General features: G+C 32.6%; 1 protein-coding gene across 8 annotated transcripts in view; it reads left to right on the forward strand.

The window, feature by feature from the left end:
* Nucleotides 1-25,979, forward strand: part of CACNA2D1 (calcium voltage-gated channel auxiliary subunit alpha2delta 1) — a 496,257-nt gene that overhangs the window by 407,172 nt on the left and 63,106 nt on the right. For 7 of the 8 annotated variants that reach the window (XM_036863210.1, XM_036863212.1, XM_036863213.1 and 4 more), the window contains 7 exons: nt 3,073-3,177; nt 15,795-15,873; nt 16,773-16,822; nt 17,977-18,066; nt 22,160-22,237; nt 24,155-24,229; nt 24,505-24,579. In XM_036863210.1, the coding sequence (XP_036719105.1) occupies nt 3,073-3,177; nt 15,795-15,873; nt 16,773-16,822; nt 17,977-18,066; nt 22,160-22,237; nt 24,155-24,229; nt 24,505-24,579 (552 nt within the window). Of the gene's footprint in view, nt 1-3,072; nt 3,182-15,794; nt 15,874-16,772; nt 16,823-17,976; nt 18,067-22,159; nt 22,238-24,154; nt 24,230-24,504; nt 24,580-25,979 lie in introns of those variants that run through there. The other variant, XR_005021203.1, reaches the window with a different exon arrangement.

The raw sequence follows: 25,979 nt of genomic DNA on the forward strand, positions 1-25,979 counted from the left end.
TTGAGGTAGTGATATTTTTTTAGACACCATTAGATAAGCAAGTAAGGAGTTAGAAAAGCAAAGAAGTTCCACACTACAGTTTTCAGGGGAAATGAACTTTGGTAAAATGCATATGATTATTAAATAATGTATGTTTATTAATAAAAAAATAAAAACTCAAAACTTTGAAATTCAAGCATAATTGATCGAGTGGGATATATTCTTTCTGTAGTAAAGGAATGTGAAAGGTTTTTATATTAACTTTTTTCTCTTGAGTCAATAATCAAGTTTTCTAGATCTTGGCATTTTAATTATTCCTCTTAGAGTTGTTAACTGGCCTCACTCATTCCCTCCTATTCAGGTTTCCGTTGTGAAATGATGAGGAGGAGTCTCAAGCCTAATGTACTATTTCAGAGGCAGTCATGTAGAGGGGCCACGTTACCTCCCACGTTCATTATTAGTTGCTGATAAAATATGATCTAACTCCTGTTGGCCTCTCCCACTGCCTTTACCAAAGTTATAAATGATTTTTAATATGTCCTCAATAGTAAACCTCATGTATTTTGCTTTCCACATGTCCCTTAGGTATTGCAATTCTTCATTTTAAAATAATTTTCCCAAATGCCATGGCTTGCCTTATTCAGCTGAAGCATGTTCTGTTACCTCTTTCAGACACTTCTAGTCTTTTTCTCATCACGCAATGCCATTCCTTCTCTTTTGTTTGTCCCGGCCAGGTTTACCCTTAAGATCACTGAACCAAGTGTCAAATAGAATTAGACATTAAGATTTGAATTAGTCTTCAGTTAGCATTTCATAAAATACTGACAAATATACTGAGATGCATTTTTCCAAAAAAATTTTATTGAGTGCATATGATAGATGCTGTGCTACATACTGGCCACACAGAGATACAACAGTGTGTCATGAAATACCATATTAAAGTAGATTACCAGCTCTAGCTGTTGTATTTTTATTGACATAATCAATTTCTTTCCTTTGCTTAGTTCCTTCCAAGCCAGTTACGTATACTTGTTGTGACTGTGTGATTCTTTAGACAGCTGCAAACCCAATGAAAAATTGCTGAGATAGACTCTGCTTTCCCACAAGTCCTGAGGAAGAATGATGTTGAAAACACAACATTTCTGCGTTCCTCTTTTTTGTGGGTGTCTTACGAAAGATCAGCAAGACTCAATGTGCTAAAAGTAACTTTGATACTTGTATTTAGTGATAATAATAATAATAATACCTCCACTACTTCAAAAAATGAAACCAAGTTCTGTTCTAAAAACTTTATCACTTTTCTGAGACAGTCCTTTAGGTAAATATTATTTTGCCCATTTTACATACACAAATAGAAAACACAGGTCATCAGAGAAACTAATTTTAGTTTAAGGGACTTCAACATCTTTCACAAAATTATTTTGATGATAAAATATGTAAATTTTTGTATGGTCATATTTTCAGATAATTATCTTCAAAAATAAGAATGGTGCTTGAATGTGATAAATTGTATTAGTTAATACTTGAGTTTTCACAATGCTTGGTTAAAAGCCTTAACTCCCCATGGTCTAATGGCCTAGTCAACGGGGTAAGAATATATGAAACAGGATCTTTTCATCAGTAAAGCAAAATGTTGTCTTCATTAACTTTTCCACAGGAAATGGTATTTACCTTTTTTGACAAATAGGAATAGGGACCTTCAATAAGCTTAAATACTATGGGAGAATTGGTGATTTTTTAAAAAATGTATTAGTCACTTAAAGACCAAGACTGTGCTGTCCAGTGTGATAACCATGATCACAAATAGGTGTTGCGCACTTGAAATGTGCCTGGTCTGAACTGAGATGTGTTACAAGTACACACTGAAATTTTAGTACTTACTATGAAAGATAAAAAGTATATTATCTCAATAACTTTTATATTGATTTGATGTTGAATTGATAACATTTTTGAATGACTGAGTTAAATATGTTATTAGAATTTCAGATATTTCTTTTTACTTTCTTTAATGTGGCCGTTAGAGGTTTAAAATTACAAATTAGGCTCACATTGTATCTCCTTTGAATATTGCTGAACTAGAGGGTTGACATTTTTGAAGAAGCTGAGCATTCACAAATTAGTGTGAATCTTTTGTTCTCAACACTTTCACAAACACATTTCACAACAGTAGAAAGGCTGAGATGATAATTTCAGACCTCAAAGAAATACAGCTTTCTAAATTAATTGTGCATTTTCATGGCCCTTTGATGCTAATCCATTGTTTACCTAAATCCACCTCTTTGGGGACCTTAAAGAAAGTGTAAGAAAGGATTTACCACTGGAATTGAGTCTTTCAGGATTAGAATATGTGTGGCTGCTTGCGAGCAGATAGGAGAATATTGTGGAAGTAGGTGTCGACATTTACAAAGATATGAAAGAGCACTGGGCATTAGGGATCAACACTGCAATTTCAGAAATGTAAAGTGAATAAAGTAAGATGAAGGAGGGAAAAGAGGAACAAATGTTTGTGAATAGATTGAAAATATATGTGAAAAGTTATGCACATTTTATTAATATTATTTCTTTGTTTCTGGTGTAAATTATAGGGGGTATAAAATTGACATCATGGCCATTAATTAATTTAAAACCCATTTATTAATTAACTACTGAGAGGTTATTATGTGCTAGGCATTCATCTAGGCAAGGAAACAACACTGAACAAAAACGACACAAGTTTATGCCCTTTTGGCATTTAACATTCTATTGGGAGAAGCCAATAATAAAAAGACAAATAAAATATATACTACATGTAAACAAATGGGAAATGCTATGGAGAAAAATACAGCCTGGGAGGGGAAAGTTGTCAGGAAAGTCCTCACTGGTAAGGTGACATTTGATCAGAAGCCCGAAGGAAGGGAGACCCGTGGGTGTTGGGAATGAGGCAGAGCCCCTGTGTAGGGATGCGTAGGCCTGGCTTGATCCAGGAACCGTTTCTTAGAATTGACTTATTGAGCAGATACTTCAGTCATTACTTGCAACCTGTGCATGCTCTTTCCATATTGCTTTTATACTCCCTACCTTTTATTATGAATGATATACATTTTTTTTTAACAGTATAATGTGTCTAGAGCCAACTGCAATAAGATTATCATGTTGTTCACGGATGGAGGAGAAGAGAGAGCTCAGGAGATATTTACCAAATACAACAAAGACAAAAAAGTGAGTGTAATTTTTCCAGTGTTTTAAATTTAATAGTAATTTAGGTGGTTTTTAAAGAGAGAGTGGTGGGGGTGGTGAGGGAAGACATTTTTGGTTAATACATTAGTGTGCTGATTATAAAGTCATACAGATGGATTATAAGCTAATCACTGAATTAAATGTTAGATATCTTCTGTGAGATTCATAAGTACCTTATGACTAATTCATTAATAAAATAATTTGAACTTATAGAAGCCTATATAGGAATATATTTGTTTCTTTGTTTGTTCTCCTGCAGAGGAAAGTATTGTAGAAAGACCTGTTTTGAAAGTTCACCCATGTGGCTGAACCTACTGATAGTGTGGAAAATATCAAATGTAACTATTTTTTCTGGCACTGCTACTATCAGCTTATTTCAATTTTCTGACTGACTCTCCATATTTTATAAAAGAACAATGATTCTCAACTTGGTTTCTTAAAATGCTAAGGATCCATAAATAAGTAATGAAAAATTATAACCTATATCTTGTGTTTCCAAAATTTCAGCAGAAATTGTATGTTTCACAAGGGGACTCTTAAGGGTAAAATGCCAATTTACTTTGCTTTTAATTGAAATTTTTACCATTTTGAGAGGTGTGACTCGTCATTAACTAATGAATTGTTTTATATGCATCTGAGGAATTAAAAAGAGAAAAAAATGTATATTAATACATTTAGGTAAATATACGTAAGTTATATATTTTGGCAGGCAAAATATTGTGAATAATAGGGTAGAGTATTAATGGAAAAATCTGGGACACTCTGAAACACCCTTAGGTACTTTAAAAATGATTCGAGTTGAAAACATAGACATATTGGGCTGGCCAAAAAGTTCGTTCAGTTTTAAGTAAAAATAAAAGACACGTTTTTCATTTTCACTAGGAACTTTATTGAACAACATATTCATTAACCGAGCGACCTTTTTGCCCAACCCAATACATATAACTTCAAATTATTCACAAAATTTTTTAATACTCAACTCTTTGATATTGCGTATGCTATTAAAGTATAATGTCATATGACATAAGTTTAATGCAAGGGTTAAGTTATTTTTAAAACACCTAGTGACTTTGATTATACAGAAGAGCCATTCCTTTTGAAAAAGTTGATAAATGGACTGAACTGTTAATAGACTGAATATTTTCAAATGGTAACTTGATTTTGTGAATATTTGTTTCAAAAACATCAGTAGAATGAAAAGTAATGGGAAGATACAGATGTATTAACCTAAGATGTAGTGTTGCATTACTTACTTTATTTAGTAACTGCTACTCATTGTTCAGAATCCTGGGCAATCATCACCCCCTGAAGGATGTTCCTGACGCTTTCCTCCCACTTCAGGCTCGTGCTCTGATCCCATATAGCACAGTGTATTCAGCCCTACGCATCCCTCACACTGTATTCTACCCACAAAATCTCTTCTCTGTTCCCTCTCTAGATGACAAGGTCCTACAAGACTGGGCCTTTGTATTGTTTAACTTTGAACTCTCAGCATCCTGCAGAGAGCACAGATTCAGAGATAGTTCTCAATACGTGGCAATAAGTAACTTGAGTATGTCTAACAAAAGTTGGAAGCATGATTTCTGTTATAGAACAAATTCATAATTGTAAAACATAACCTGGAGTAAGGACTATTTTGCTTATTTAAATATTCTCAATAATGTAACATTACCATGTTTTGAAGAACTCAAATGTAATAAAATAAATTTAGCCCAAATTGAACTCTATTAATATAATACATTTATCTCAATATTCTACTAATTACTCATACACTGATAATTTGGAAGAGACTTCTTAGCGTCTTATAGTCATAATTTCAAGTATATTTTATTATTTTGTGATAGAGGTATATAAGTGCAAGCCCCACTACTTTTCATTTTTTAATGAATATAAGTTTAGATAAATCTTTTCTTTAATTTTGATATCATCTGAACCAACCAGCAGGAATATCATTCACCTCTGGATATTTTTCTTCAAAAAGGAAGTTTCTTAAACAAATATGGCAATGAATGTTACAATCTATATCATAATTTGTGCCTAAGATATATTCTGATTTCAAAGAGTAGAAAAAAACTTTAACAGGTTTAAATAAAAGAATTTAAATGTATAAAAAGAGAAGAAATTTTCATCTAAACTTTTTTTCTTTCTCTCTCTGAACTCTGTTTGTATATAGAATTAACACAATAATATGTCTTAGAGGCATATCATAAGTTTATTGTTTTCCTTTTTTTAAAATATAAGAGGTTTTATGCCATAAGGAAGACAATTGTATTCTACCCCCTGTTTTCACAAATTGTTCAGTTGATTGAATATATGAAGAATTAACTAGTTGAAAATCATTTTTCTATGTATATATCCTAAAAATGTCCAATCTAAATATTATTATCTTGAAACACTGCTTCTCATCCCGTTCACCTTTTATAGGAACTCCACGTTTTAAACAAAGGCATTTTGCAACATGCTAAATAAACCACATAAGAAATTATTCATATTGAATTCATTTTTGTAAAACTGATGAATCTAATCTTACTCAACAATCTTGCTGTTTGCCTGTGAATGTTGCTGTGCTTTAAGGACACACACTTCTCCTAAGGACATATAATTTTTGTGAATTCCAAAGCAACTTTGAAAATTAAGTAGTCAGTGCTTAGTTTCTGTGATTTTAAAATAAGTGTATGATTAGCTAAGAAAAGTTAAGATGTCCTTGGAATTAGATACTACATTTTTTATGTGAGTCTAATTTCAGTGGTGTAGCAAAGTTCTGTGATACACACTCATACATGTATACGTACTTACATACATAGATATATGCACACATATTTATATCTGTTTTAAATGGACATTCCTTCTGTCCATCGTATCTCCAGGAACAAGGGACCATGTGTGTAACTTTGGCTTAGCTCTCTTATGTAAAGTTCAATGAGTAAATTCCGACAGGTAGTTGAGAAGTGCTTAAGGCATGAGGAAGTAGAAATCTGAACATAAACTAATTTTTCTAAAATCTTCACAAATTTGCTAAGAAATACTAGGAAAAAAATAAGACAGTCAATTCTGGGTGAAGCTGTGCACACACACATATGTGCATGCATACATTTTGTTGTTTTAAAGATGGAAGAGCCAAATCATTATTATATGTTAAGGTTAGTAAAGGGATACCCAGACAAGAAAGCTTATAGTTACAAAACAGAGAAAGGATAATTGATGGAGACCCTTGAAAGAGGAGGGATTGAGAGAGATACAGAGCACAGATATCTGAATTGGACAAGTAGGAATTATATTTCTGGAAACATTGTTGTACCACATTTCATATGCACTTTATTTCAAGTTCAATGGCTTTTCGAATTTCCTAATGTGGGAAAACCACATTAAACACAAAATTTGTCTCTTGGTATTTGTATGTTCTGTGTCCACTAACAGTGAAAATAGATTATGGCAGACAACCACTTTTAATTCACTTATATTTTTGAGTGTATTTGTACTTTGTCAAGACATTTACATAGTTAATTGTTTATGCCAAGGGTGTACCTGTGCAAATAGTGTGTAAATGTACCTACTAAAAACAGTGTGTATATGTATAAGAGAGGTTTTTTCTACCATCTTCAAACATGGCTTCAAAGGGTTTTGGGTGAATTGTCAAACCCTTTCTAACTTTCCCTCCTTATTCAGACTTTTCTATACCTTCCATTCATCCACCCAGTCTGAGAGATTTGCTGCCACAGACACTGATATGGAAGATCATTGTCTCTCTTTGTCATCTAAGGATGGGTATGGGTATGACAGACCAATTCTTTACCTGCAAAATTCATATATTACATAATAAGTTTATCAACTCAGAACTTCACTAAACACATCTTTCAAATGGCTGATGTATAAAACTGAATTTGATAGAGTTAGTAAAATAAAAACTTTCAATACTTTAAAAAAATTTTTATTCGATTATAACTTTATTTTAAAGCATGCTCTTCAAGAGAGAAGTTCAGTTGTAGCTTAAAAATATCAAAATTACAAAGTCACAAAGTTTGGAGAGCTTTTTAAGAAAAAAATCTGAAAACTACTCTTTGAATCCTACTTTCTCCCCAAGCCTCTTGCTTGACATTAATGTGGCTGCTGAATGATTCATTTGAAGTCATTTTTCATCCAGATGACATTAGAAATCATTCAGAGCAACCCAGGTAGGTGTGATGAGGTACATCCAGAGAGCTGATGAATGAGGCTGCAGATATACAGCACAATTTAATGAGGCCAAAAGGTTTAAGAATTAGAACAAAATGTTTGGGTTCTTTTGAAATGTTTTACTCTTGGGAATTAATCTACCTGATTATAGATAGGTACAGTTTAAAACTGAGTCCATGGTAATCTCCTCACACAGCTGTTCCACATTAAAATGCATTCACTTTCTAATCTTTACCTGCAACTATGCCATTCCTTAGGGCTCACCCATGTGTACGAGACTTCCTTAAAAATGGTGCCAAAACCAAAATGAACTCTTATCGTAGAGTGCAAACAACTGAATAAAGGAAAGTAAAACCAGACACAGAGTTGAAAGATAATTCCCAGACCTAGGAAAATTAAAGATATTTGATTTTCTGTATAATAGCAAAGGGATTTTGGTTAGCAGTACACACCTAAGATTGTCTAGCCAGCTAGAAAATAGTTCTCGGACTCTTAGGTTAATTCTCAGAATTAATCAAAAATAAAAAGGCATTCAAAATCTATAAAATGAAAATTTCAAAATAACTAGTAAATCGAAAGAGAAGAACAAATGGGAAAAAAGCATATGATAGATGTGGAATAGTTTTTAAAATAAAGAATGCATAGCTTAAGTTATAATTGCCTGACAATAGATGCATTATTTTTTTTAATTCTTTGAAAAATGACTGGCAGTCTTTTCTATTTTTTTGTCAGATCCAAAATAGAAATAATTTATAGGCTACAAAAATCTAAATCAAATCCCAAATGGCTGAATCTGCATATGTGTTTTATACAATAAGAGTGAAAACTGTCAATTACTTTTTCAACAGATGGTAGGGAAAATAATTCATGGCAAATAATTCATTGCCTTCTCAATTGTCTCTGCCTGGCTTCTCCAACAGGAAAGAATGAAGCCTTTGGAAGGAATGTTCAAACATGTGATGATGAAGGGCATTCAGACTTGTAGAATATTTAATACTGTTTAACAAATACACTGCTTCTAAAAAGTTTCATTTCATGTATTTTGGCACTTTCAACAGTTTCCAAAAGATTTTTCAGCTTTAGATTAGGAACTGTACCTGTGTTCTAAAAACCAAATATATTATGTATGCTGGACTTACGGTATAGCTGAAAACAATAATTACAAGTAACACTGGCCCAATAGAGAGATGATCAATTTAAAATGCATGTGTGTGTGTGCGTGTGCATGTGTGTATGTGTCCTTCTCTCTGACAGATTTATTTACATTTGCTTTCTTAGAATAAAATTACTGTTGATAATTCATTGCCTAAACTAAGGAAAATATTATCAGGTACATTCTCTTCAGGTCTGAGTAATATTACTTCCATACATTTTACAGAGTCCTTAATTTAGTAGCTAAAACAAATCCAGTGAAAAATGAGAATAAGTATTACATTAAGCACAAAATATATTGCAAGACTTAAGCCATAGAGTGCAAAAAATGCACTCGAAATAATTTCTAGGTAGAATTGTGCCACCTAAAATTGGGATTGCCTTTTGTTTGTGTGAAACCATTCTACCAGGAGAGGCACTCTGTTCTGCTTTTTCTGTGGCTGCCTTCTCAGATTGAGAACTCTGCTTGCTGTGTGTCTCTGCGCAGAGGTCTTCCCTGCTCGGTCTTTCTAGTGTGGTCTCCTTTCCCCACACACCTTCTTTTTCATTCTCTATATCAGCACCATCTTTCCTCTTTGTTTTCTTTCTCCCAGATTACATTTTTTATTATTTTAATTATGTACTTATTCACCTGTTATCTTGAACTCTCCTCTATTAAAAGCTCCATGAACTAGGGGTTGTGTTAGTTTGTAAACCTACCATTGACTCCTTAGAGGCTAGCAAGGGCTTGACGCACAGCAGTTGCTAAGTATATTTCCTGAGGATGCCCAGCATAAGTAAATATAAATATGCAATAAATAAGCTCGAAGGTAAACTATAAAACATTCATAAATGTTAAAAAACTCAATAGCTTTGCTCTTTTAAAAGCAAATAATTTAAAACAATTTTTTCCTTATAAGTGGAATGTAGAGTAAAATTTATGTTCCACTCTTGGATATGTCATCTTATAAGTAAGTAGGGAGGGCTTAAGTTTATATAAAAAAACTATTGTATTGATGGCACCTCTCCATTCACCCTCACCAGTCCAACACGTAGTTTTTCATGAGTATTCTCATAATTAGTGTCAGTGAAGTATTTAGCATTACCCAAGAAGAACACCTGAAATAAATCAGTATATTGCTGATTTCCTGGCCTCTGCTGACAATAGTCTTTGCAGAGCTATAACTGCTTGGAAATGAAATGCGTCCATAGCTTATTCCTCCTGTGTCAAGTACTATAAATGTATGCAGAGGGAAGGGAAACCCAAAATTACTTCCTTATAATCTGATAATGCAAGGGTGATTCATTATAATTGTTAAAAATTTTAAACACCGACATAATCCTGAGGCATGTATCTATGTTACGTACGCACATGCAAGAGATGTGAGAGAAATATCTGCTTGGTGCTTTAAGATCATGTAGGCAAAACCTACTGCATTTTGTTTTCCTTTTTTAAAGTTGCTTTGTGTGATTTACTCAGACTAATTCAAAGGTCACTTATGAAATTCTTGCCTTCATCAGACCCTGGGCAATTCCATGCAGATATATCTTATATGGACACAATGGCATTTAGACAATATTGGCTCCTTTTCTTTGGAGTTTATTGCTAAAATGTAATAAAGCAAGCCAAGTTTGTTCCTTTGGGAAGGTGTTACTTCAAGTTATTTTAAGTTCTTTTTAAGGCACGAAAGGCTAGTATCCCACTAATGGAAAATGTTACCTCATTGAATTCTGATAGCTTGACTGTAGGAGACAATTGTAGTCACCATCATCATCATGGTCATCTTTATTACCATAGATAATATTTATTGTTCTTATTATTTTCCATACAATACAAAAGATTTTCATGTATTACTTCATTCACAATTGTAATAACCATATGACAAAAGATGTTTATTACCATCAACATCATCCCCATTTTGGAAATAAAACCAAAATTTGAGACGTTAAGGAACTTGTTGAAAGTTAAACAGCTACTAAGTGGCAAAGTCAGTCATTTAAATGATCTACAGTCCAAATTTCATAACCTCATGTGGAATGCGCCGTCTGGTTGTGTGTGTCTCTCTCTCCAGGGCAGCCTTGTGGCCATGCCAATCATCATTTGCCCACCCAGGATCTTTCCTTCTGGTCAGATAGCAAGGCTTTACTGCTAAGGGACATATTTCTCACAGCCTTAAGAGGCTAAGATGGATTAAACTAAGCCATCAGATCTTTGCAGGCTTGTAAGAACCTTTCAGATCGCTGGGCTTTATAAAATAAATTAAGTGTGAAAGATGCATTTGGACACTTTTATTTATTTCATAATGCTATAAAACTAGAGATGTAGGTTATTTTAAACACTCTGGATTCTGATACACTTGTGAATTATGGAAACCACTGTAGAATTTTCTCCTAAAATATTCAGTCCAATCTAGTATTTTTATAGGCTTCATGCCAAAAATTTTAGTACGCACAGTAAATTAATAAAACCCATTTCTGACATCATTTTTCTAACATGAGTCGATAGCTGAAGTTTTTATTTTAGTTTTATTGGCTTTCTTTCTTCATAGTCTCATTTCCATTATTCCTTGGAGATTTGCCTATTGTAAATTAAACTTGAACTCTGGGTAACTGATAATTGTTGAGGTGACAGTTTCCAGTAACTGGGTTCTGCTGGGAAACAAGAAATTCCTATGGCTTTTAAAAATAGGTTGACCCTGTGGTTTTGGAAAAATCTTAATTGAAGACAAGTATTTTAGTCTTCAACAAACAAGACAAAATAAAAACCAGAGTAGCGGAAGTCTAGAACTGAAGGATAAATCAGTGGTGTATTGTAAGAAACCAATCAATAACCCAATTTGCTGTTAATTAAAAGTTTTCTCTGATCAAGAAGGTCAGGCTTGACATGTCAAATTTACATCTTGGAATTATAATGTTCTGTTCAGAGAAAAAATGATTTTTGAACCAACTGAAGGCCGAATTATATAAATTTGCAACTAATAATAGAGACTAATTTTTAATTGTTTTAAGTTTAATTTTATTAAATACGCTCTCAAATTACAATTTATTTTATGAATACTCTTATATAACTAAGCACGAGTCAATAATTATGAGTTATTTTCATTCTCTAGAAATAATACAGTACATAAATGGTTTAAGTGTATTATACATACTTTAATTTGCCTGAAAAAGTTTGCTCATCTCCATTGAGCAAGTCAGCGTAACATAAAAAAAAAAGATTATGAATTTACCATGATATAAGTATATGAAACAACCCAGATTATAAAATGCAAGATGTCTATCAGTCCGGTTTTGGCTCTACTCTATTATAATAATGAACTGATTTATATGTCAGATGATATCAAAGTTTGTCTTATGTCCCTCTGGGAAAACATTAAGACCACTCATTTAGCTATTCAATTTTTTTTCATTTAATATTTATTTCTATTTCTGTATAAGGCACTATAATAGATACAGTAGTGCAATCTTGGAACTGTTTTAACCCTAGCCAGCGTTTATTCAATACTACCTTCGCACATTATTTCTGTAAGAGACCTAGACTCCAGCATTATGAAGAATATTTTTCAAAGCCATCTATAACTGTGTATGTTTCATATATAACCCTCACAGAGCTGAACATTCTGAAACATGGCCTAAAATCAACCAGTTCAGGATCATTTAGCAAATTTTCTAGGAACATTTCACTTAGAACAGAAGTCTCCAGTATGTATTTGTTACATGGATCTCATGTTGTAATTATCAATGTAAAGTTAACTTTGCTTTAATGGAGGCCTGATTTAAAGTAATAATTTGCTTAATGGAGACTTCAGATGAAATATTTCGCTTGTATGACTGCACATTGTGTTTCAAGTTATTTTATATGTCATTTTATTTGTTTTTATGTAAGATAATGTAAATACACTAATAAGAAAAGAACTCTAAAATTACACATCTTTGAGAATGTAATATACCTTAATTTCTAAATCATGCCTATTTCAAGGAATCACTTTATTTTTTCCTTTCCCCAGAATTATAGCTAAGGAAGAATGGTACACTTAAAGAAGTGAAAAACACCAGAAGAATGAGGGGATAGCAATCATCTCTGTGGATTTGGCATCTGGAATTTTAGTTAGTTCATTAACTCTTCCACGGGGTGGCAGTAATATAGTGTGGAATAGGAAGAATGAAACTATCTAAAACTCCAAGTGGAAAGTTAGGATACAAAAATAATCAAATTTCACCAATTCATTGTGTACATGCACTATGAAATGTTGAATATCACACCTCCTTATGAAATCAATGAAGTTAAAGTCCTTATTACATAATTAGCTAAAAAGTGTAAAGCAAAGCCAAATTCAGCATGGGTACAGCACATGCGATTGAAGTAATGTTTATGTTGATTTTTTCACTGTCGTATAAAGAATTAAAAAGTGTGAGTGGTTTATATTAAAATTTTCTCAACAAAATATATATTTATAAAATCATTTTAGAAAATTCTAAGATAATCTATAAAATCATTAAATTTTTACATGCATATGTTTTGTGTGTATGTGTATATCCCCCAAGAGAAAAATAAGCATTTTAGATATATTAGAAAGATTTTGTAAATATTGTAATGGTAAGGCAGTTGCTGAAACTATAGAAAGGTTGAATTTGTAAATTTTAAGATTTTAGTAACCATTGGTAGGAAAATTTCAGAAAAATAATGTCTTTAAAAGTGTCTAGGGGGCTTCCCTGGTGGCACAGTGGTTGAGAATCTGCCTGCCAATGCAGGGGACACGGGTTCGAGCCCTGGTCAGGGAAGATCCCACATGCTGCGGAGCAGCTGGGCCCGCGAGCCACAATTACTGAGCCTGCGCGTCTGGAGCCTGTGCTCCGCAACAAGAGAGGCCGTGACAGTGAGAGGCCCGCACACCGCGATGAAGAGTGGCCCCCGCTTGCCGCAACTAGAGAAAGCCCCTAGCACAGAAACGAAGACCCAACATAGCAATCAATCAATCAAACAATCAATCAATCAATCTTTTTTAAAAAAAAGAAAAAAAAAATGTCTAGGGACTTCCCAGGTGGTCCAGTGGGTAAGACTCCATGCTGTCAATGCAGGGGGCCCGGGTTCCCGATCCCTGGTCGGGGAACTAGATCCCGCGTGCGTGCCGCAGCTGAACGTCCACGTGTCACAACTCTTCATTGTGGCACAACTGAGAAAGCGGTAAAAATTATATATTTGTAATATGGGAATGATTCAATCAGTTAATGCAGCCTATATTCAAATAGCCAGGGAAGGACCTATGTGATAAATGAATAAAGAGAGAGAAAAAAAAAAGCCTAGTGTGCAGTAAAATTTTATTAAATTATAATTAATTATGACAATGTACACTTCGACACCCAGCTCTGATGCGGAATTCCTTAATTTGAACAACCTCTGAGGTCTCCATGGAGGCCAACGATGGGGGTCAGGCAAAACTTTTGTAGCAAAACAAATAAAACAACAAGTTTTGTTGGTGGTGGTTGTGTTTTACTAGTATGTTTTTTGGCTGAGTTGTGTTTATTTGGACTATTTAATGAATAACATCAGTCAAAATAATCACATAGTGTGTGTCTAAGTGTAGCCTCTTTGTTATTAGAAATGCTTGATTTCTAGGGATGTAGATATAATAATTCATTTAGTCTTATTATTTATTTCTTTGTACTGAAAAGTTTTCTATGGAAAACATTTAACTGGAACGCTGTCTTGGTAAGAGGAGCGACCAGATAAAGCAGTGCTTTAAAAGTGTGAGACATGCTTTCAAATGTTAATTATGAAAGCCATCCCCAAGTGCTTTCTGGAGCATCTTGATTGTTTCCCTGCCCTGAATTCGCGTGACAGTTTTTTAAGGTATGGCAGTTAAATTGAACTGTTAGTAGGGTTGCCAACCTGTTTATAAAAATATTTCCATTTAGGCGTAAGTTTTATGATGTAAGTAGTGACGCTACATTGAAATACATAGCCCCCAAAATGACCCAATTGAAGATTTTAAGGAAATGAGGCTGCATTTTGCATTTTGAGGGATTGAGAGAGAGAGAGGTGGGTGTCACCAACTTCTGTTAAACTAGAACCAGTCATTTGTCCTTACAATTTGAGGTGATTAAAACTCTGACGTATGGCTTCCTACATAACTAGCCGAGGCAAACCCGGACGACCTAAGGGTGGCTCACGTAAAACTTTACAAGTGAAACAACATCCCTGATGTACATTTGAGGGCAAGGATTGTCATGATGTGATCTCGGTGCAGTCAAGACCAGCAAAAGAACAGAGAACAGATGTGAAATCTCTTTTGAGGTTTGTGCTCTGCAGTTGTGCAAAAGATGAAACAGATGAAACGGTTAGAAAATGTCAATTCAAACAATCGACATGAATTAGGGAAAAGCTCTTAACATAGTTCAAACCAGACCATAAATTCATGGAAAAGTGATTTTCTGCATGTTTATCTTTAGAAAAAGCTAAAATGATGAACTTACAGTACCTGTTTACTTAGATTACTAAATTGGTAAAAATCGATATAAGTCAAATAGCCATTTTATTAAATACTCATTGACATCATTGAATTTATCTTCTATGCTTTTATACTATTTAAATTCAGTGGCTTCCAATGAATATATAAATTACTATAATTAAACACTATCTCAATTAAATTTTTAAACATTTGCATATTATATATTAGAAATAGTCAATATTTTGATTCTTTTTAAAAATGCTAGGAGCTTAAAATATTTATCATATATGCCAGTCATCTTTTATAGAAAGTAAGTAATATGATTAACATCATAATCATACATGTACATCCTAAATATTTCTATTATGTGAAAGTAGTGAAACCATCATTAAGTATAATGCCCTAAGCAACTAAAAGTATAATGACCACCTTTCTATATACATTTTTATAATCTCATACCTATGAAATAGGACTTTTTTTTTTTTCTTTGCAGTGACTAAATATGTGAATAATATGTCTTAACCAAGTGAGACAGGTGAAGTTGGGTTGAACCTGAAAGATGCCATTTCTACTAATGAAACCTTAGTCATGATCCTGCCACAGGATTGACATATGGTGCAGGGCACCCAAGTACTAACTTAAATTCAGTAACTGAAGTCTATATTTACAGTAGATTATGTGGTTTCTCTCTGGTGCCTTCCTGAGTGATTTAGTGGCCTCAATTCTTCTTGTCACATTAATTAACTGAAAACCATGCTTTTACATGTTTTTTATTTTAGTTCTTTTGTTTTGCCTTTCAATTAAATTTTATGCAGCCTAACAGATACCCATTTTTCAATTCACCAGGTACGTGTATTCACATTTTCAGTTGGTCAACATAATTATGACAGAGGACCTATTCAGTGGATGGCCTGTGAAAATAAAGGTAACAAGTCTGTTTACTTGACCACAGTTTATTATAAGAAGAAGAATTTGGTAGTTGTTAGTTCTACATATTATCATTTAAAATACTCTAAAGTTATAGCTAATTTTTTATAGGAATCAAGGCAAGAATAAGATGCTGAAGATGTTTTCTATTAAAAAAACACACACATAAGAAACTTTGATATTAGTGTTACATTACATTAAAATGCAGACATCTGATCATATTGTACATTTATAAAGGAGTATATTTTATTGCATGATACTAATGATGCTTATCAAATATAACTTGACATGAAGAATTAAGAATGAAACAATATCTGAATTATGTAAAACTTAGATATCAGGAAGTGTGACACAATATGCACATTTTTTTCTCTGAGTGGTTAAATTATTGTTTCTTTAAATGTCTTCTTATACATTCCTAGGTAATTCAGACTTTGTGTAGTGAACCTATATTACTTTTATACTCAGACCAAAAAACCATGTTATTTCAAAAATGCCACATGGCAATAAAAAGAACGTAGATTTATTCTGAAAGCTATTTTTAGGCAGGTATTTTATATGAATATAATAATTGTTAGATACCCATCATTGTGTATTTTTAATAATTTCTTCAATGAAAAAAAATTTTAATGATACCAGGTTCCCTACTGCTTTGTAGAAAAATAACATTTGTTTTATACAATCTGAGAAATGTAGTGTTATTTCTCATAAAGCCTGTATATTTGCTATGAGAATACATTCATCAAACATTTTCCAGATTTATCAGTGATGTTGATATTTTAGTGTTTGCTCAATTAGAAGTGCTCAGTGTCTCCTACAAAGCCATAAAATAACTTTGTGGTCCTTTATTTTATCATAATGTTTATATGTATAAATCTGTATATATATATATTTCAGGTTATTATTATGAAATTCCTTCCATTGGAGCAATAAGGATCAATACTCAGGTATGGTTTTTTAAAACTTGTTTAAAGTATTTTCTCAAACTAGGGTATTTCTTCGCTGCTTTAAATATGCTCAATATGGAGAAAATGGGTGAAAATGAATAAATGATTCATACTATTCCATTTGTAATAAAATGATGAGTATCATGGTAATGTATTGGTTTTCATTTCATTAAGGTTCCAAGTGTTTTTAAACATCCAAAACTCAGGCAAAAATATGAGTATTTTTTTCTTCTCAGATGTTAAAAACATAATAGAAAGTAAATAAAATCAGTTTACTAACAATCTCATCATATAATTTCAACTTGGTTCTATTGCAAATTATTTAAATGAGTTTCTCCAAGTTGTAGGTACAACATAGAAAATTAAACAATAATTATTACAACTTACAACAAGGAGATGATTTTTCTGCAACCATTCAGTTGAAAACATGCTTGTTAAATAACCAGGGAGATTGAAGCAATTAAGTTAATTTAAATGTATATTATTTTTAAATATTCCTAAATTGCTACTTAAACTCATTAATTCTAAACATAACTGAGGGTCTACAAAATAAACTAAGTCAAAATTTAGCACAGATAACGTGGCATTTGTGGAAATGAATACTGAATACATTGAATTTTGAAATGAAACAGCAGCTGTATTTAAGCCTGATGTCTAGATTTGGCACAGTAGTTCATGTATTTTTTGATATGTTTAAAATGTAGTTTTGAATTTCAGCCAAACAATCTGTGATATGAAAACAAGTACGTGGCTTCTTTATTATTTCAAATTTGTGTAGTTCCATCCAGTAAATCGCAGAGCCTTAAATAGTTTAGATTAACATAAAACAATTCACAAGGAACCTATTTCACTTATTGTTGGCTGAACCTCAGAAAGAGAATATTTTGTCACTAGAAAAAAAACTGGGGTAGATACATTGTATAAATAATATAAGTCAAATATTATTGATTCTAAGTATGCAGACATACCATTTATGGAGTACCCAAAGTAGGAATTGAATGATTATATGCTTAACTTTCTTAATAATTTTGATTCCATCTTCATTTTTAACTCTAGATAATTTTTTCTCTGTGGAGTTTTTTTTTTTTTTTTTTTTAGCACTGCATTCCTAGTTTTCAACCACGTAACTCTTTTTTATGTATATGTATATATAGGAATATTTGGATGTTCTGGGAAGACCAATGGTTTTAGCAGGAGACAAAGCTAAGCAAGTCCAGTGGACAAATGTATACCTGGATGCATTGGTAAGCTAGGCTGTTCAACCAAAGACTGTCATAACAAAAACACACGGCTGACTTCTATTTCTTTCTAGCTTCCATTTCTCTTTTCCTGTTCATGAAACCCTTTCAGAATTCCTTCTATCACAACCTTCTTTGCTAGAATTTAGATAATTTACATAAAAATGTAGACTTATGTGTAGTGGAGAACCACAGATGTGAAGTGTTATTTTTCAGTTGCCATTGAGGATGTAGAATTTCAAACCTGTAATCTTGAATTTAAGACCATTTTGATAACTTTTTGAATTTTTATGTAAAAAAAATACTAAAGTCACATGAATTAGTACCTATTACTGCAGATTTTGAACAAGAATTGTGAAGAAGGTATTTTTAAAATAGACTTCAGCTAGCAGAAGCATGTATATCCTCCATATCTCAAACCAGACTCAACAAAAGTCAGAAGTACATGCAGTTAAATAGAAAGTATCTTACCCTATCCTGGAACAATCACAAACCTAACCACCTCTTCATATATAATTTCTTGCTTTAGATTCAACCCCAAATATTTATGGAAATAGCCATTGGAGTGATCAAATCTGGTGTGAAATAACAAATAAAAACATGTTAATCTGTCCACTACACAATAGAAATTTTAGTACAGGTACGCCATCAAATTTCAAAGCATTGGCTCTCAACTGGTGGTAATTTTGCCCCTCAGGTCATTTGGAAATATCCATAGGTATTATTGATTGTCATGACTGAATAGGGAGGGGTTGCTACTGGCATCCAATGAATAGATGCCAGGGATGCTGTTAGACATCCCACACAATGCACAAAACAGTCACACACACCCCCAACACACACACATACACACACACAACAAAGAATTATCTAGCTCAAAATATCAATAGGGCCGAAGTTGGGAAATCATGTTTTAATGTGGTTTTTACTTTCCTGGTATGAAAGTTATCAATAGTAATTATCATATTTAAGATTTACTCATAAGCTTAACTTAATTAGAGAAGACTTTATTAAGAATTTTACTAATGTAATATATTGGAGAGACTTAAAATATTAAGCCCTGAAAAGTAAATGCTAATTCAATAACCCCTTTTCCTACTTGGAGTTCAATTATATGCTGATACTACTTTTCTGAATGCAATGATGAACCCAAAGGGCAGAATGCAATCCATTTAGAATTACTTATCATTTGGTTCTTGTAAAATAAACATACACAGGAAGTTAGAAGAAAACTAGGCACTATTAGCAGCAGCCTTGCGTGCTGAGAAAGATAAAGTGAAGCTTGCTTACCTCAAGCCCTCGCTAAAATTACTGTCCAGTGTTCCTTCTTGACATCACATATTTATTTAAGGTCACATGGTCAACTAAATCTATGGTCAAAATGTTTCACGTATCCAAATCCATCACAGGACAAAGTATGATAGGAGGAGTCAATAAGTATGCCCTGTTGTATTTCCTATGACCAGAAGTTCATTAACCAGCATGTCTGCCTTGTTGGTGAGGTTTTTACTGATAGCACAAATGACTTTAGGAAGAGATTTGGGTTCTAAATATGCTGTTCCACCAGCTGAAACTAAATGTAAAAAAAAAAAAAAAAGGAAACAAATGAAGCAAATGAATTGTCTAGTCAGTGGATATACAGAGCATTCTTTTTACTGACTTGAGAATAAAAAGTGACCCATCTTTCATTTCTAAGTATTTGTTTATAATCTCTGCACATAGCAGATTCAAAATATATGCTGGTCAAATTAACAGTTGTTTTAAGAAGAAAAAGGTAAAAATTATCCAAGACAAAATGTAATGAATATAATGAGAAAAACGAAGAGAGCTCTGGAAATCAGAAGAAAGAGGGCCATATATTTGGGGATAGAGTAGAGTGAGGTTAAAAAGATGGTGTCATGTTAGCTAAATATATGAGTCTAGGTAAGGTTTCTAAAATTGGTGATGAGTAGTGAAATCAGAGAAGGGAGGTGCAGTATGAAAACTGGAGAAGTGCCGGGTATATTGAAAGAATGATACCTCAGTCACTTGTGGAGATAATGGGAGATGAGAACAGAAGCAAGACTGGGACAAAATTGTGGAGGGTTCATTTTATTTGGGAGACAAAGTGAGGCTCTTTATGTTAGAGAGATGAAAAGAGTTGCACCCTAGAAACTAAACATCAAATAAATTCCAGGAGGCAGAAATCTTATTTTATTTCTCTTTTTTAGAGACTTGCACAGTGCCTTGGAATAGAGTACAATTTTTTTGGTCTACTTAATGAAAGAGGGAGAAAATGGAAGTCAGGCACAAATAAGTTCATCCATAATTTTGTCTAATATGTTAGAAGACTAGTATCTCATTTGGGGGGCACATATTACCATATTGAGAAGCAAATTATGGTATTCTGTGTAAATGTAAAAGTTATGCAACAAAAAAGAGCACCCATATATACCTTATCTTATACCGTGCTACCATTTTTAAAACTGTGCGTATACATGTACGGTCGGTCATCCATATCCGTGTGTTCCATGTCTGTAGGCACAACCAACTGCAGATTGAAAACATTCAGGGAAAAAGAATTTCAGAAAGTTCTTAAAAGCAAAACTTGAATTTGCCAGGCACTGGCAACTGTTTACATAACATTTACATTGTATTTACAACTATTTACATTGTATTAGGTATTATAAGTTATCTAGAGATAATTTGAAGTCTATGGGAAGTTGTGCATGGGTTATATGCAAATACTACCCATTTTATATAAGGGACTTGAACATCCGTGGATTTTGGTGTCTTTTGGATACTAGGTTTCTAAGTTATCTGTAATCTGCCTTTCTTTGAGGTGGAAAGCTTTCATTGCAAATATTAATTTGCATATTCAATTAAGGATTTTTCATGGTCACATGTTCTTCCTTAGGATTAAGTAGAAAGCCAACATGTATATCATACAGCCAACTACGTGTAGTCATTTCCTTAATTTTAATTTTCTTGGTTCCAAACAATTTGATATCTTGTTCTGCTGAAAGCCTATGATTGTCCATCCGCACTAATTCAGTTCCCATTGTTTTTGAGCTTCCCACATGTATAATTAATAATAAACCATAGCCTAAGCCATTTTCTTTATAAGACCGTGCTGTTTCTAGAATTAGAACAGGAGTCATGAGATTTGGATTTGGGGTCACTATTCACAAAAAGATTACTAATATTTTCTCAGCAAATTCAAAATTTTCAACAATAATTTTTAAATTATTTTAAAGAGTAATTTTGTTGAAAATGTAGTTTTGACATGAAATAGTGTTAAAAGAAATATAATTGTTGCAGATGACAGTCATAAAAAAGCAACCTCTGACCTGAAAATTAGTTTATTCCAACTAATCTCTGTGGATTCATGTAACATAGGAAACTATCTACATGCTGAGTAACAGTATGTGATTATTTTTATTATACTAAAAGGCTTCATGACTGGACTTTCATATTTGATGCTTGCAGTTGTCTTGTCTGCATCATTTCACTTTGTCAAAAATCACTATTTATTTTGGAGAGTATTTAGAAGCAATATTGCTTCTTTTGAACATCATAGTATACTTACCTAGAATATCCCAGAGATGCAGTATCAGTAGCATGTTTTTTCTGTTTATAATGTTATTCTGCTACACATCTGTGGTTTAGCATGAAGCCTTTGGCTTAGGGCATGAAAAAGTTAAGAATGAAGCAAAAAGAAAGGAAGGTTAAGTAAATCATTTGAAACAATATTTTAATATCACTCTGCTCATGGTGGTCCCTGATATTAGGAGAACTATCACTCACTATGAAAAAAAGAGTGGAGGGGCAGGGTTACTGAAATGTTTAGTGTAATTTGATTTTTATAGTTATTTGCAATGCTCTCTTAAGAGTATTATTTTAGATGTTGAGTGCTTAAAGAACTGCCTACTAGATCCTGCTTATTTCTAAGACATTTCATTGCCTTTTTAAAAAGTAAGCTTTCAAAATCAATTACTAATTTTTTTGTGGCTGTTTATAAAGTAACTAAAATGCACTGTCAGATATCAAAAACTAATGCAGAATGATAAAGTTTAAATTGTAATTTTAATTTGACTTTTCTCTCTGAATCTATTTTAAGGAACTGGGACTTGTCATTACTGGAACTCTTCCGGTCTTCAACATAACCGGCCAAAATGAAAATAAGACAAACTTAAAGGTTAAAAGTTAATTGATAAAATTAATAATAATAAATGATAAGCTATGACGTTGAAGCTCAGTGTGGATAAGATATTTCTATAAGGAAATACATACAATGTAACTGTCTCGTGAGGCGGGAAGTAAAAGGCAGCAGCTGCCTATGTGATAACCACCTGGGAAAAAGGAAATGCAGGTCAAGTTCTCAGTTCCCCAGAGCCAAGATTCAGCTTAACTCTATTTAACTATGACTTGATGAGAACACAAGTTCAGAACTCCAGGAGTAATTACATGATAAATGGGCAGTACTATTGTGTGCACATTTTTAAATGCATCTAAGATATCCTTGGAGTTCAGAAAGAAAAATCCAAAGAAAAAAACCATGGTGATGTTTGTATCAGGTGTATAGGTACCTTTTTAGAATCACTCCTCCTCCAACTTACATTCAAAGGATAGTTTTTTTAATTGTCATGTAACTTAAAGATCTGATTTAAATGAATAGTTCTCATTTTTTTTCTCTTTTTTTAAGATTCAGGAAAAATACTTAATGAGTTTCATTAAAAATCTTGATTTCTATAGTGCTGGTAATATTGTCAATGTAATATAATGCTACCAACTTGAAGTTCTACAAGTTTTGAAAAATATGTCTCTTGTACTTGTTAAATTGTTTCGTTTTTTAAAAATACTTTTGATTGAAAAGTAGGTTTACATTTCTGTTTCTTAGCTTACATAAGAAGGAATTTAAGAATGTGGGAGAAGTTAAGATTTTTTAATGCTAAATACTCATTTTATAGTTTGGTTGACATTCCTGATTTGAGGGAAATTTATTTCCAGTTTATAATATAATGAAGTCGGTTGCACTAAAGTGTTGCTTTTTCACTTATTATGAATGTCAGTGGAACTCCTTATTTTAATAATGTGGCCATAGAAAACACTGGTTATTCCTCTTTGGGGGCCCATTACCATTCTTAACTATCTGCTGGTTCTAGTCATCATAACTCAGGAAGGAGTAATTCTCTTAAGTCCTCATGTAGATTATCTAAGGGAATGCTTAAATTTGGGGTATTTGCTCAGACTAGGGTTGGTTCATGGGAAAAGAGCACAGTTGTTGACATGACTTTCTCGTTCTATGTGCACCTACACAAAATTTAAAATGTTCTTGTGATAACTATTAACTGGATTTTATGATTTTCTTTTTAACATTTTGATTTATTTTATAATTTATATAATTACATTTAAGACGAAAATTCCTGATTCTAAATTTTAACACCATTCACATCCTATGTCCCATAGAAGATTATGATAACAGTTTACCACATGGCCTTTTTGATTTGCAACTAAAACTGTGATGCCCATTGTTTGGTATTTAGAAGTTAGCAGCAACCAGAAATAGTATTGGAAGAATTTCTGCTATTTTATTACAAATAAGGTCACATATTGTACTTTTCACGTATACACAGGTATTATCAGCAGCAAAAATCCATGGTTTTCTCATTCCATATTGCCTAATTAACTTTAAACTGGACATTTTTGTGATTTCTTAATCATAGCATACCAAAAAGTTAGTTTACACTCACACACACACACACACACACACACCCCTACAGCTGCTGACTGTTGCTGACTGTACAGCAATTAAAATAAGTATTAGTACAAAAAGTATCAAATTTAAAATTTCATATATCTTTTGTATTTTAGCTTTAATCATCAAGATTTCACGTCTTAAGCTAAATAATAATGATACAGTTGTGGGAATATAATCAAAGCTGAGAATCATTGCAAGTTGATACCGAAAGTGCCTCACCCTTACATATATATATGTTTAAGCTAGTATGGAATACAACCATTGTCAAGCAGAAGGATGAACGTATATAATAATTGTGTAGAAATATGTAAATTTTCGGTAGAAAATACACTGCCTTTTGCTATCTTATTATAGAACCAGCTGATTCTTGGTGTGATGGGAGTTGATGTGTCTTTGGAAGATATTAAAAGACTGACACCACGTTTTACAGTAAGATGCAATTTACTCTTTTGGTAACTTTTCTGTTTTAAAACTCTGTACTAATTTAGCTTGTTTTTAAAGCACTTACAAGGAACTCTCAAAAATTTTGTGCCGTTATCTTAGCAAAGGAATTAAATATTTAAAAGGATTCTTAAAAGAGTGTAAAGATATCATGTTATCTTTCTTTATGCTTTAAAATATGTATTTAAGAGTTTTTTTTTAAAGAATGTGGATTTCTGATTGCGACTCAGGAATCTTTAAGGTTGTTTCTTATTATTTTTCAGCTGTGCCCCAATGGCTATTATTTTGCAATTGATCCTAATGGTTATGTTTTATTACATCCAAATCTTCAGCCAAAGGTATGTATATAATTTATTTACAATGATTAGTGTTCTGTAAAATTAATGATTAATGTTCTTAAAAGGCTCGTCATTTTTAAATTCACTATACAGCACTAAGTATAAAGGAACATTATACCTGTAACGTTAATCAATGACAAGACCACAGTTTATAATATATGAAGGTGTGAAAACAGTTTTCGTTTTCTCTTACCTGTTTAGTTCTGAAATGTTTCTATCCACTATCCAGCTAACCAATATTCCTATCTCAAAGGCAGCCATTATCACCTCCTGGGCCTGAGCTTCACACATCCCACTTGGTATTTTGATTAGGCTGTAAGGTGGTGAAGGAGATGGCCTGGATAGGTGTGAACTTGAGAGCATTATTCATGTTCCTCTATGCGTAGGCCATTTGCATTGCCCTTTTTTTTTCTGGTAATTATCTCTCCTTTCCATCTGCCAGGCTTATAAAGATATGTATGAAATTCAAAAAGAAAAACTCAAATGGGATGGGCTTCAGAAGTGGGAAGGGTTTATTAATCAGGGAGTTATGTGGAAGTGATAAAATTCCATACATGAACCATTTTATCCTAATCTTCAGGCCTATTTTCCCAAGATTTAAAATACTTTCCTAAATGTCTCATCCAACTCATTTCACTTTTCATTAATGCTTCACAGGTAAAAAACTTTATTTATCCAGAAGTAAAATTGGCAAAACCTTATGTATTTTTAATTTATAAGCATCTTCAAGTTATTGTTTAACTTTGAAGATAATATTAAGGATACTTTAAACCATGCTGGATGGAAATATATACAGACTTATGCATATTATTTCCTTCTCCCCAGGCATGGAGATTTAATGTTAGTGATGTTTTAGGACACATATAAGTATGTATGTGCATACACATACACACACACACACACACACACACACACACACACAGTTGGGTCATTAAAAACTGTTCAAAAAAATAATAATTAAGAACCATTAATATTGAATGTAAAAACATATTGAATGGTTATAATTAATGTCTATATTTTATTTCTCACTTTGGAACTTATTTCCATATAAAATCCATCATGATCTAAATATTTGCTAATCATATATAGCTGCTGATCACCCTGCATTATTTTTAAAGTTGTTATTTTATTGTAAATGTGGTATAAGCATATTTTCACATTATTATTAGTCTATCACAGCTCTTTGAAAACATGTCATATTAAGTTCCTCTCAGAGTTGTTTATGATTGGCTAATCATTCTATGATTTTTCCATAATTGAAAATTTTTAAGTCTTTTTAAGAGTTTTTAACATTTACAGTATATTTTGTATTATGTTTGTATATCCAGTGTATTTTAAATTATATTCCCGTAAGTAAAGTGATTTAAATGCAGTAATAATGTAATGTGCTGAAGGGTGTG

Source organism: Balaenoptera musculus, chromosome 9 (genome assembly GCF_009873245.2).
Source record: "Balaenoptera musculus isolate JJ_BM4_2016_0621 chromosome 9, mBalMus1.pri.v3, whole genome shotgun sequence".
NCBI classification, from domain to species: Eukaryota; Metazoa; Chordata; class Mammalia; order Artiodactyla; family Balaenopteridae; genus Balaenoptera; species Balaenoptera musculus.